Source organism: Cebus imitator, unplaced genomic scaffold, assembly GCF_001604975.1.
Source record: "Cebus imitator isolate Cc_AM_T3 unplaced genomic scaffold, Cebus_imitator-1.0 Scaffold229, whole genome shotgun sequence".
Lineage (NCBI taxonomy): Eukaryota > Metazoa > Chordata > Mammalia > Primates > Cebidae > Cebus > Cebus imitator.
The window spans coordinates 213,482-225,711 of record NW_016107544.1 but is presented as its reverse complement, the minus strand read 5'-3'; the positions used below and the strand labels follow the sequence as shown (position 1 = coordinate 225,711).

Here is a 12,230-nt window from a genome sequence, read left to right as displayed (position 1 = left end):
ATGGCCCCAAGGCCCTGCGCCTGTCCCCACATCCACTTCACACCCCACTCAAGCCGTGTCCTGTGCAGACCCCGGCAGTGAGCCGTCCTCCGCTGTCTTCCCCCCTCTAGAGCGCCGGGGTGATGTCTGTCTACCTGTTTATGAAGCGGTACACCGCCGAGGACATGTACAGGCCCCACCCCGGCTTCTACCGCCCTCGGCTGAGCAACTGCTCCGATTACTCGGGCCAGTTCCTACACCCAGACGCCTGGGTCAGGGGCCGCAGCCCCTCTGAGATCTCCAGCGAGGCCTCCCTGCAGATGAACAGCAACTACCCTGCCTTGCTCAAGTGCCCCGACTATGACCAGATGTCCTCTTCGCCCTGCTGAGCCTTGGCCAACCCCATCCCTGGACTGTGGGTGGCCAGGCAACCCTGCCTGTTCTCTCCAGGTGACCCCTGAGCCCCAGGCCTGTGGTTGACAGGCCCAGGCCACCCATGCTTAGCTGTTGTCACTTGACCCTGTCCTCTCCCCACTTCTCCAGAAGGGCTCTAACTGCCCCCAGTGTGGGTGTGGGAGTCTGGGGTTTGCAGGCAAGCTGATTGGCTGGGAACATGGAAGAAGCCCCACCCATGTGAGTGCCAATCACAGCCGTGGCTCCAGGAAGCTAGCCGCTCCCTGCAAGCCCAGGAGAGGCTGATGTTCCCTTTGTGTATTCTTCCTGCACCCCCAACTTCATAGCCCTAGCCCAGGGCCAGCTCTGAGACGCCAAGTTCCTTACACAGATGCAGCTGGACTCATGCACTTGCCAACTGGCCTGGCCTTCACATTCAAGATCTACACCATCGGCCCGAAAGGTGACTCTGATATGGAGGTCTGGCTGACTTAGACACGTCAAGCTGGCAGTGTTCCTTCTGAACTCCTTTCTCCTCCGAGTCCCTCCACACGACACACCTGTCGTACTCTCCGTCTCCCCTCCCTGACACAGGCCGTGAACCTTTCCTCCCACCAGAACTCAGCTGCCCTGGGTCCTGGCCCTGAGGGACTAAGAGTAGGTCTGGGGCCACACTGATGAAGTCACAAAGAGGTGTTAATGGCTGAAGACATCCTAATATGTATGGCCCTCTGATCACATTTTACAGGAGCCTTTTATGCCTTAACCCAAATAACTGGTTCTGACAATGAGAATTTTAGAATTGGGCTGGTCTGAGTTCCTATCACCAGACAGTTTCTGGCCCTGGGGAGACTGTCCCCTTACAAGGGCAATATGTCTGGACCAAAGTCCTACAATGGAATCTTGCAGACAGCTGTCTAAACCACCTAAGAGGAAAGTAGGCCGGGCACGGTGGCTCAAGCCTGTAATCCCAGCACTTTGGGAGGCCGAGGCGGGTGGATCACGAGGTCAAGAGATCAAGACCATCCTGGTCAACACGGTGAAACCCCGTCTCTACTAAAACTACAAAAAATTAGCTGGGCATGGTGGCACGTGCCTGTAGTCCCAGCTACTCAGGAGGCTGAGGCAGGAGAATTGCTTGAACCCAGGAGGCGGAGGTTGCGGTGAGCCGAGATCGCGCCATTGCACTCCAGCCTGGGCAACAAGAGCAAAACTCCGTCTCCAAAAAATAAAAAAGAGGAAAGTAGCCTTTGAAGAGGCTGCCTGGGAGTTGGAGCTGGATTTGATGACAGCTAGTGCATTTTGTGTTCAAACAAATGCAGACTTGGGATAATCCAGCTGCTCTCCAAAGGCTGCCTGTGAACATTTGGGGGTTGCCAATTTAATCCTAATACGGAGGAGTGTCTGCTTCCTGGGTGTAGGACAGATGTGGGCAAATCAGATTTTTCCAGAAGACCAGGCAGTGTGACACCCATTCTCCTGGTGGGAAACCAGAGCTAGGGGGGGTTCAATCACCTTCTGTGAAGCCCACAGAAGCTACTGCAAGCCACGCCCACCCCCCTTGGCTCTCCAAGTGTTGGCTCAGCTTAGACATTTTGGCTTTGAGATTTTGAGTGGCAAAACAGTGCTATGTGTCGCTGCTGTGCCAGCTCTCCTCTTGCCCTCTTTAAGATGCCATTAGGTTCTGAGAACACAAAGCCGTGGCAGTGACATATGGGCTCCAGCACGTAGCCCAGAATGCTGCACGTTGGCGCTTGCAGGCTTGGAGGGGTGATGTGCTAGGCAGCCGGGCTGCTGTAATGAACTATCACAGACTGGGGGGCTTAAATAGCACACATTAATTTTCTCACAGTTCTGGGGACCAGCGTCCAAGATCAAGGGGTTGGCAGAACTGGCTTCTTCTGAGGCCATTGTCCTTGGCTTGCAGACAGCTAACTTCTTGCTGTGTCCTCTCATGGTCTCTGTGCCCATGTCCCTGGTGTCCCTAAGTGTGCCCAAATTTTTTGTTTTTTTTGTTTTTTTAGAGATGGAGTCTTGCTCTGTCGCCAGGCTGGAGTGCAGTGGCATGATCTCGGCTCACTGCAACCTCCGCTTCCGGGGTTCAAGTGATTCTCCTGTCTCAGCCTCCCTAGTAGCTGGTACTATAGGTGTGCCCAGCTAATTTTTATATTTTTAGTAGAGACGGGATTTCATCATGTTGGCCAGGATGGTCTCCATCTCCTGACCTCAGCCTCCCAAAGTGCTGGGATTACAGGCATGTGCCACCATGCCTGGCCCCAAATTCCCTCTTCTGATAAGGACACCAGTCAGATTGGATTCGGGCTCATCCCCAATTAATTGGTGGTTAATTTTCATGTAATAACCTCTTTAAAGGGCCCATCTCCAAATACAGCCATATCCTGAGGTTATGGGGGGGTCATTCCACAAATGAATTTAGGGAAGACAGGTATTTTGTTGCTGGATTCTTCCATTTGTCTGGCAGCATGGTAGAGGGGAAAGATAAGCCAATTCTGGTTCCAATTCAGCCACTTATTCACCATGAACCCTTGGGCCACACCCTTCTGCCCTGAGGGGCTTGGCCTAAATGGGTTCCAAGCCCACTCCACTCCCACCCACCCACAACTCCAATGATTCAGCCTCATGTGGGAGGCTCCCTGTTGCTTTTGTATGTGACTATTCAACCCTGACCTATAAACTGACAGCTGCGAAGCCCCCTTCCTCTCCACTGGCACCCTTGCCATGACGGTTGTACTCTTCGGTTACTATTTACAGAATACTACCAAAACCACCTCCTTCCCTCAACAAAGTAAAGGAATCAGTTCTTGTGCTTGGAGAAAGTCAGATAGCATTTCCAAACTGGACAATCATTTAGGTGAGCTCTACTCCAATTTTTGTCAATGTACTTAGCTCCTAATTGCACTTTTGTCTCTCTGCAATACTCTTTCTCTGTCACTGCCAGGCTTGTTTTGTGTGCACCTGGAAAAAATAGAATCCACTCCTAAGTACAAGCTGACTGTGGACTCAGACATCGCTAGGTTTGGTCTTTACTGGGCTGATGCTGAGCTGCCGAATGAAGGAGACTTTACCCTGGGAACGTGGTTTACGCGCATCTTAGGAACAGGTTCTGGGCCGTTTTTTCCCCTCACTGGGGTGGATGAATGTATCAATAATCACACCACCATCACAATTTCCTTTCTGTCTATAAATTCATCTCAGAATCAGGGCCTAGTTGCAGCCTCTCCTCAATCAGGATTTTTACCAAACATGAACATGTACAAACTCAACTCAGAAATCATAAATTAGGGTCTGTTCTCCAATACGCATTCTGATCTTTTGTTTCCTCAAGCAGTGTGGGAAAAAAATGGGAGGGGTAGACTAGTAAACCCAAGTGTCATGAATTATGGAATAAAATGACTTGGGGTAACCAGCCATTAAGAGGGAGCAATCTGACTGGTTCCCCCACACCTGGAACTCACTACTCTTTTTTTTTTTTGAGACAAAGTCTTGCTCTGTCGCCCAGGCTGGAGTGCATGTAAGAGTTAAAGGAAGAGAAAAGAAACACAAAAATCAGCTGTTTTTGTGTTTTTTTCTTCTAGAGATACTTTTTTTTTTTTGAGGACAGATGTGGGCAGGTCCTCAGGGGAGGTCAGCCTTTGCTCTAATAGCAAAGTAACTGCTTTACTCTGTCCACAATTTAAATGTTAGTGTTGGCCAAGACACACCTTCACAGGACAGTTAGAAAAACGTTTGGCCAAATATCTGGGCAGCACCGTGGCCCCGCCACACTGACACATAAAACTAACCATGGTAAGTGGAGAAAGGACAGCAGAGGCCAGGGGAGCCTCATTCCACCTAAGGCCTGAGCAGTTGGTGCCTGGACTCTGTTCCTTCCCCAGCTGCCTGGGTTTTGGGTACCAGGACCCGCTGTCAGCTCCCCACATCTTGACTTTCTCCCCACACACAGGGAACCACTCTCATATGCTCGTGCGACACTTGGAAGTTAACCCGCCTTTGGAACACAGCACTCCGTGTAGGGAGTGGCTGTACAAGTGGATGGGTGAGTGGATTCTGCCAAATGCACCTGTGCCTGGGGCCTGGCTAGCCCTGTGAGTGTGGGTTTACCCATGGCAGCAGCAGCTGCTCCAGGTGCCATAGAAGAGACAGGGCTCAGTGGTCACCACCACGGGGGGTGGAGGGTGGTAAGCTGGAGCCAGCCAGAGCCCCCACCAGGACTGCCTTTGCTTTTTGGGTTCCAGGCATGCAGATGAGCTGATAGGAACCAGGCAGGTGCCCCTCTGGCATTCACATCTCCCAGGACAGGTGCTGGGGCCTCATGTCCTTGGTACTGGCAGAGCTGAGGTCTCTGGAGTCTCACAGCCCTGAACCAGGCTCCTGGACTTCTGCTCTGTGACCTTGGACATATCATATCCTTCTGGGCCTGCCTCTGCTTTCTGGTGTGTGAAGCTGGGACTCCCTGTCTGCTCACTGTGGGGCTAAGATTTTTCTGCCGGGGTGGCCCTGCCCTTGAAGATTTGTATGCATGGGATCTCTGCCCTGCTGATTAAGAGGCCTGAGTTTTCAACAGGTGCTGCTGCACCCTCTGTGTGTTACCAGCAGCCCTCGGGACTTCTGTCTTCTCATTCCTACAATGGTGGGGTGTAGATGCAATCACCTCATCAGGCTCTGTCCCCAGACACTATCCCCAACTCTAGAGGTTGTAAGTTTTACAACCTAAATGCAACCAAATTCAAGCAGTAGATTCCTCCCAGCCCAGACAACACCCCAAAAATGTGGAATTTAACTGTGTGCAGTGGCTCATGCCTGTAATCCCAGCACTTTGGAAGGCCAAGGAGGGCAGATCACAAGGTCAGGGGTTCGAGACCAGCCTGACCAACATGGTGAAACCCGGTCTCTACTTAAAAATACAAAAATCAGCCAGGCGTGGTGCTGCACTCCTGTAATCCCAGCTACTTGGGAGGCTGAGGCAGGAGAATTGCTTGAACCTGGGAGGTGCAGGTTGCGGTGAGCCGAGAGCATGCCATTGCCCTCCAGCCTGAGTGACAGAGTGAGACTTCATCTTGAAAATATAAAATTAAAAAAAAAGAATGCAGAATTTAGCCAAGAGATCAGAATCTTGGGGTGCCCCAAGGAAGACTAAGATTTCTGCATAATGGAGTGCACATGGCAGGCAGTAGCAGTGGGGAGACAGGAGAGAGGGAGGAAGGCAGAACTCTGCCACCTTTATCCTCGAGTTGGTAGCAAGATGGCCACAGTGATTCCAAGCATTCTATTGAGACCCAACAGCACCAGAGGGAAGAGAATGGTGGTCTTTTTCTCTGTGTTTTTCTGAGGAAAAAAGATAACTTTCCCAGTAGCAACCCCAGCAGACTTCATGTCGTGTCTCGGCCAAAACCAAGTCACATGCCCATTCCTAAACCACCATCTGGCAAGGGGAACAGTGTGGCCATGTGTGCCAGTTGTCTATTAATACACAAGTAATTACCCCAAAACTTAGTAGCTTAAGACAGCAACAATCATATCATGATTATTTCTGACAGCTTTAGGGGCTGGCTGGGCTCAGCAAGGCGGTTCTCACTCGGGATCTCCCAGGCAGTTACAGTCAGATAGTGGCTGTCATTGCAAAGGCTTCCCTGCTCATTAGTCTGGCAACTGGTGTCCACTGGGACTTCAGCTAAGGTTGTCACTAGAATGCCTATGCATAGTCTCTTCTTAAGGCCTGGTCCTCCTCACGGGGTGACAGCTTGCTTTTAAGAATGAGAAGCTTCATTGCCTTTCTGGGAGCAGCCTTTGAAGTTACCTTATGTCATTTCCATCATAATCCCCAGGCCACACAGTTTTATAGGGAAGAGAACATAGATCTCCCTATCTCAGATGTGAGGAGTGTCAGAGGAACACATGAGAGATGGGATCTATGGTAGCAACCACCTTTGAAAACCAGTCTGCTGCACCATGATTGGCTTTGACCAGTTAGTTATTCTCTCAGCCTGGAGATTCTGACAGGTGGGCCCTGAGGATCTGTTTCTCTAACAAGCTTCCAGGCGATGTCAAGGTAGTGACATGCTTTAGGCTCTTGGGGTTTAGTTCCTGATCTCTGAATTTTGTTAAAGCTCTCCAGATGGTTCTAACATGAAACCAGGGTTGAGAACCACTGGCTTAGATCTACTGGGATTTATCACTGTAGCTGGGGATAAAGCCACCTTCTGAGTCTGGCTGGGGAATAGTGGCATCCCAAACAAAATGCAGGAAAAGAAGGGAGAATGGTCCTGGGTGGGCCCTTGAGGAAGTGGAAGCCCCAAGTACCCACCTTGCTCTGTCCTAGCCTGCACAGGCCTCACCTCCTCCGACAAGGCTATGCCTGGGGCAAGATGCCAAATCCATGGGCTCATGCCCAGCCTCTCTGCTCCTGAGCCCTTTCCCCAAGGAGCTGGTATTCACTGGTATGCAGGTAGAGCCTGCCCCAGGAAAGAGGATGGTAGAGGTTAGCATTCTGGAGCCAACACACTCTCCAGCCCACTGTCAGGGCCAAGGATGGACTCTGGGCTGCAAGCAGGACTGATAAATCCTCAGAAATGATCTCATGGTCTCAAGCTCTATCAAGTTCAGGTCAGTCTTCATCACTGGTCTTTGAATAATTCATTTTGTGCTCAGCAGTTGTAAAAAACAACAACAACAACAAGACTTGAGGGCGTTAGAGGTTTCTGATTAGGCAGTAAAGGAACCGTGTATCACAACATTCCCAACAGACTAACTTGGGTCAATTTTTACTTTAAATCCACCCACACTCATACACTTCCCACCCTATTTCAGATACAACAATCTATGTCAAAATCATGTAAACTGTAAAGTCCTCCTTGAATTAAGTTATTTTCATTAACAAAATGGTGAAGAGACTAAATTAAATAAACCACATAAGGTGAGCAGCAGCTAATTCAATCCACGGCAATTCTCAGTGTCCTAAATCTTCAAGCCTGGAGAGCACCCTACAAGGTCAGTTCATAGGCTTGGGATTCACCCAAGAATGGATTCACCATCTTCAACCCAGACACAGCCTCTTGCAAACATCAATTTAGATACAACTTCAGCTTCAACCCCAGCAGGTCATCACCAACGTCATCACCACCAACATGCATCTAAAGTCCTTGTCAGAGTCCTTGGCACATAATAGGTATTTTGCAAGAATTATCTCACATAACCCTTTCAACCCTATACATAGAGGAATACTGAGACCTAAAGAAGTTTAGGGACTCATTCGTGACCACGCAGCTGGTAATATTTGCACTGTTCTGCTCTGCAAGTCGTGTTTCAAGTGCACTCCCAAGAGCTTGGCACTTACGGTCCTAAATGTTCAGCACGGTAAATGTATCCTCTTCTATAATCACAGAAATAATCCAGGTTCCCATCCAAAGAGAAATGGGGGAAGGAAAAGTCTAAGTGCAAACAATGGTGATGCATTGTTTCCTGAAAGCCTCTGCATATTAATCCTGACAACTCCTCTCCCATCTCTACTCATGATGCCAACCAGTGTCGGAAATGGCTCCAGATAACCTCTGGATTTTCCTGTGGTCAGCCAGTGGTGGAATCTCACCACACTCTTGTTCTCTAGCCACTGGAGAAAGACTCGTGACACACGTTTGGCCATGGCACGTGTCTGGAGTGTGTGATGAGGGGTCATCTGGTGCATCCTACCAACATGACCCCAAGGCAAGTGCTGGAGGAACTGCGCCTAGATCCTGGAGACAAGCTCATGTCAGATTCTGGCCTCCAGATTCCATTTTCCTGACCAACTCCCAGGGCATCATGGAGCGAATGGCCAGTGGGTGTGCCATGGGAGGTGAGACCCCCCCCAACATTCTGAAGCCCATCAGCTGGAGAGGAGGAAGAGAGTTTCCATTTGTTCAAGCTGTTTCCCGAAGCACCCTAAGTGTGAGCTTGTGTGTTGATGGCTGTGTGAGGTGCAAAGAAAAAAAAAGCGTAGTGAGAATTTTACTTAGATGCAAGAAGTGTCACCTTGTTTTGCTAAATCAAACTAAATCTATCTGAGCCTCTGTTCACCTGGGTGGTGAGAAATTCACTGTTCCCCAGGGTTGCATAGAAATCCAGTGGGGAGGAGAGGGCAGCAGCTGCCAGGATGGAAATCCAAAGTCTAGCATTGTAGGTGCCAGGGTTCATGACACTTGGTGTCCCATGTCCTTGGGAACACCATCCTGCCGCCCCTCAGCCCTGCCAAGGACTCTGGTCTCTGCTGCTCTAGGAACCCATCAATTGCACCTCCTCACTCATTTCCTTCCCAGGTGCAGGGACTGTCCCCATGGGCTGACTGCTGTTCCTGACCTCCTCTAAGGACTCCTTCCAGTCTGCCAACCCCTTGGCAGGTTACTGCATATCCTTCCTCAGTGGGTCCTTAGAAACTCTATGGTGGGCTTCCTTGCCTGGATTGGGGGGAAGAAAAAGAGATGAAAAAAAATGAAGTTTTCCCAATAATTTACCCTGTGATCCTATTAATAAATTAGTACTAATATATTATTTTGGTTATTGCTACTATTTCTTGAGCACCTACTATGTAACAGCTTCTGTCCTGGAGTGTTTATCCAGTGTGATTTCATTTTATTTGCTTTGAATCCCAGTGCAGAATCTGAGTTAGCTACTTTCCCCAGTTCATGATGCACAGCCATTATTGGTCAACGTAAGTCCTGGCTCTTGATTTTTTATTCATTTATTTATTTTTTCCCTTTCCCCTCTGCTGCATGAGCAACCATTCAGACATGTTTAATATGTATCTTTCTTGTTTCTATGTGCTGCTTAAATGGATATTGTTTTCTGGCATGTATATTTTAATTTAAATAAAGGGTACTGCATTATACGTGCATCTCTCTTTCCCGCTTTTTCACCCAGCACTGCTTTTACAATGTTCTGCTTTTCTCCATGAACATACAGCTGCTTGCTTCTAACTGCTGCCAAGTACTCCACAGCCTTTACTTTTTGCCTACACCCCAGTGAAAATCCCAGTAATATCCACCAGGAAAGTGGGATTTGGAGGCCAGAGTCTGACATGACTCATGTTTAGGATCTGACCCTAATTCCTCCAGCACGTCTCTTAGGCAGGGTTGCTTCCAGCTCCCCCACAACATGCACCAAACAGCACTGCTGAAAATACTGCTGTCTGTCTCCTGTAACAGACCTGGCAACCATTTTGGGGGGCTATACCAAGGGGTAGATGTAATGCATCACAGACTATGTGTGCACTTAATGTAATCCAACACGCTCTCATTGTTCTTCAGCACAGATGCTCCAGTTCACCGTCCATGTCCCCCATCCCCACTAAAACAGCCCAGAATTCCTCAATCTCAACACTATTGACATTTTCAGCTAGAACATTCTTTGTTGTGGGTGCCGATCTTTGCATGGCAGCAAGTTCAGCAGCATCTCTAGCCCCTATTCACAGGATACTGTATCCTCTGTTTGTGGCAGCCAAAATCTTCAAATGTCCCCTGAGCAGAAGACTGTCCCCAGTTGTGAGTCAGTTAGGCTTCCCTAGCTTTCTCCCTTTTGTCAGTCTGGAGGGTTTTATCCTATATTCCCAGCAATCCTAGAGCCATACTACTCTCAAAACACCTGATCTCAGAAGAGAAGCAGGGTCGGGCCTGGTTAGTACCTGGCTGGAAGGAGATGGGACAATCAACTCCCTGGTGCCCATCAATCAGCTTCCCTGAAGACTGACACGTCTGACCCCAGATTCTTTTTTTTTGTTGAGACAGAGTCTCGCTCTGTCACCAGGCTGGAGTGCAGTGGCACGATCTTGGCTCACTGCAACCTCAGCCTCCCGGGTTCAAGCAATCCCCTGCCTCAGCCTCCTGAGTAGCTGGGACTACAGGCACATGCCATCACACCCAGCTAATATTTTGTATTTTTGTAGAGATGGGGTTTCACCATGTTGGTCAGGATGATCTCGATCACCTGACCTTGTGATCCACCCGCCTCAGCCTCCCAAAGTGCTGGGATTACAGGCATGAGCTACCACGCCCAGCCTGACCCCAGATTCTTTAGAAGCAAATCTCAAACATCATTCACTTCTTCTGCAATGATTTCCCACATCAGCAAAAAATAAGGATCCTTTTAAAATCACAGTGCCAATAATACACTTAAAATATTAATAATTTCTGAATGTCATCAAATGTCCAGTTCAGATTTTCCTATTATCTTAAATATGCATATGTGTGGGTGCTTTACTGTTTATCCAGACCCATCAAATATCCTTGCCTCACAATTGCTTTTCCGTCTCTTACATCTTACCCATGATGTTCTCCTCCTTATCCACCTATCAGTTGGCCCATAGAGTATCACATAGCCTGGAATGTTCTGACTGTATCCCCCTGGCGTTGGTGAACGTGTTCTTTCATTCCATTTCCTGTGAACTGGTAGGCAGATCTAGAAGCTTGATTGGGTGCAAGTCTGACCTGTTGACAGTGAAACTCCTGCAGGAGGCATGTGACATCTGGCCAGCTGGGTTTATTATTATTATTATTTTCTGTTTTTTGAGACAGTCTCGCTCTGTCTTCCCAGTTGGAGTGCAGAGGTGCCATCTTGGCTCACCTCCTGAATTCAAGCAATCCTCCTGCCTCAGCCTCCCAAATACCTGGGATTGCAGATGCCCACCACAACACCCAGCTAATTTTTATATTTTTAGTAGAGGTGGGGTTTCACCATGTTGGACAGGCTGGTCTTGAACTCCTGACCTCAAGTGATCCTCCCTCCTCGGCCTCCCAAAGTGCTGAGGTTACAGGTGTGAGCCACCACGCCTGGCCATGGCAGTCTTTCCTCCGGGAAGTGAGCAGTCATTGATAGTCATGGCCCACGTGGTTCATTACTGTGTTAATGGCTGCAGAGAGGTGATGTTCTAACACCATTCTTTCCTCATTATGAGCTGGAGTATTGCAGTTCAGAGAAACCTCACTTCGTCCACTCGAGTTTCTGTGCCTTGGCCTTCATTCCACTCTGTGGCTGAACACACCTGCCCTACAGACATACCCAGATGCCAGTGCATGGACATGGAACGGTTTCCAGCAACAACATCCACCGGGAACATTCTGCCAGCTCCCCACCCCCAGATGCCACTCTCATCTTCATTTTTCACAAATCTCCAAGTCGTGAAAATCTGTATCCTTATCCTTTCTGACTCCTGTCTTTTTCTTCTGCTCCAAGGCCATGAAACAATCACATCAAGGCCTCTCCTCTAAGAAGACTGCCCTGATTAAATGTCTCAAGAGTGGCGACTTCTTTACTGGGTTTTGGAGAGGCCCAGGGCAAGGCTGGAGGCCATTCCCAGGGAGGCTGGGAGGGTTTCAAGTTTGCCTTGGCACAGGGCAATGTTGCTGGGAGCTGACGCCCCCGCTTCTGCTCCCACATGGAGAGGGGCCTTTCCTGGAGGCCCCCATCAGCTGTGAGTCACCAGCCTCTGAGCCCCAAACCCCGCAGAATAAAATGCAAATGGATTCTGGTGAATAGAGAACTCAAGCCACCTCTGTGTGGGAGAGGATGTTATAATATCAAGCTGTCGGCAAATTAACGTTATTAAACAAATGCACAAAAATAGCAGCCATAATTATTCCCATACAGTAGCTCAATCTGGAGCTTTCTGGGTGTTTTTGTTCCCCACTAAACACAGGGCTGTCTCCGCTCCTGCGGTCCTTCCTTCTTCCTTCTCTCCAAGACACTGCAGAGGAAAGAGGCCCCAAGTGAGCTCCCAGAACCTTGTTGTTTCCTTGAGAAATGATAAAATCGTGAGAGCTGAGATTTCTTCGGCACCTAAGCGCCAGGCCCTTTACATATGGAACTCGATT

General features: G+C 49.1%; 1 protein-coding gene across 3 annotated transcripts in view; it reads left to right on the top strand.

Moving 5' to 3' along the window:
* CACNG5 (calcium voltage-gated channel auxiliary subunit gamma 5) overlaps positions 1-11,948 on the top strand; it is a 68,684-nt gene extending 56,736 nt beyond the window's left edge. Inside the window, exons 6-7 of one of the 3 annotated variants that reach the window (XM_037727406.1) lie at positions 4,337-4,429; positions 11,593-11,948. In XM_037727406.1, the coding sequence (XP_037583334.1) occupies positions 4,337-4,429; positions 11,593-11,895 (396 nt within the window). In that variant the 3' untranslated portion in view covers positions 11,896-11,948. Of the gene's footprint in view, positions 1-110; positions 1,308-4,336; positions 4,430-7,774; positions 9,260-11,592 lie in introns of those variants that run through there. The other 2 variants (XM_037727407.1, XM_017497305.2) reach the window with 2 other exon arrangements.
* The last annotated feature ends 282 nt before the right edge of the window (positions 11,949-12,230 follow it).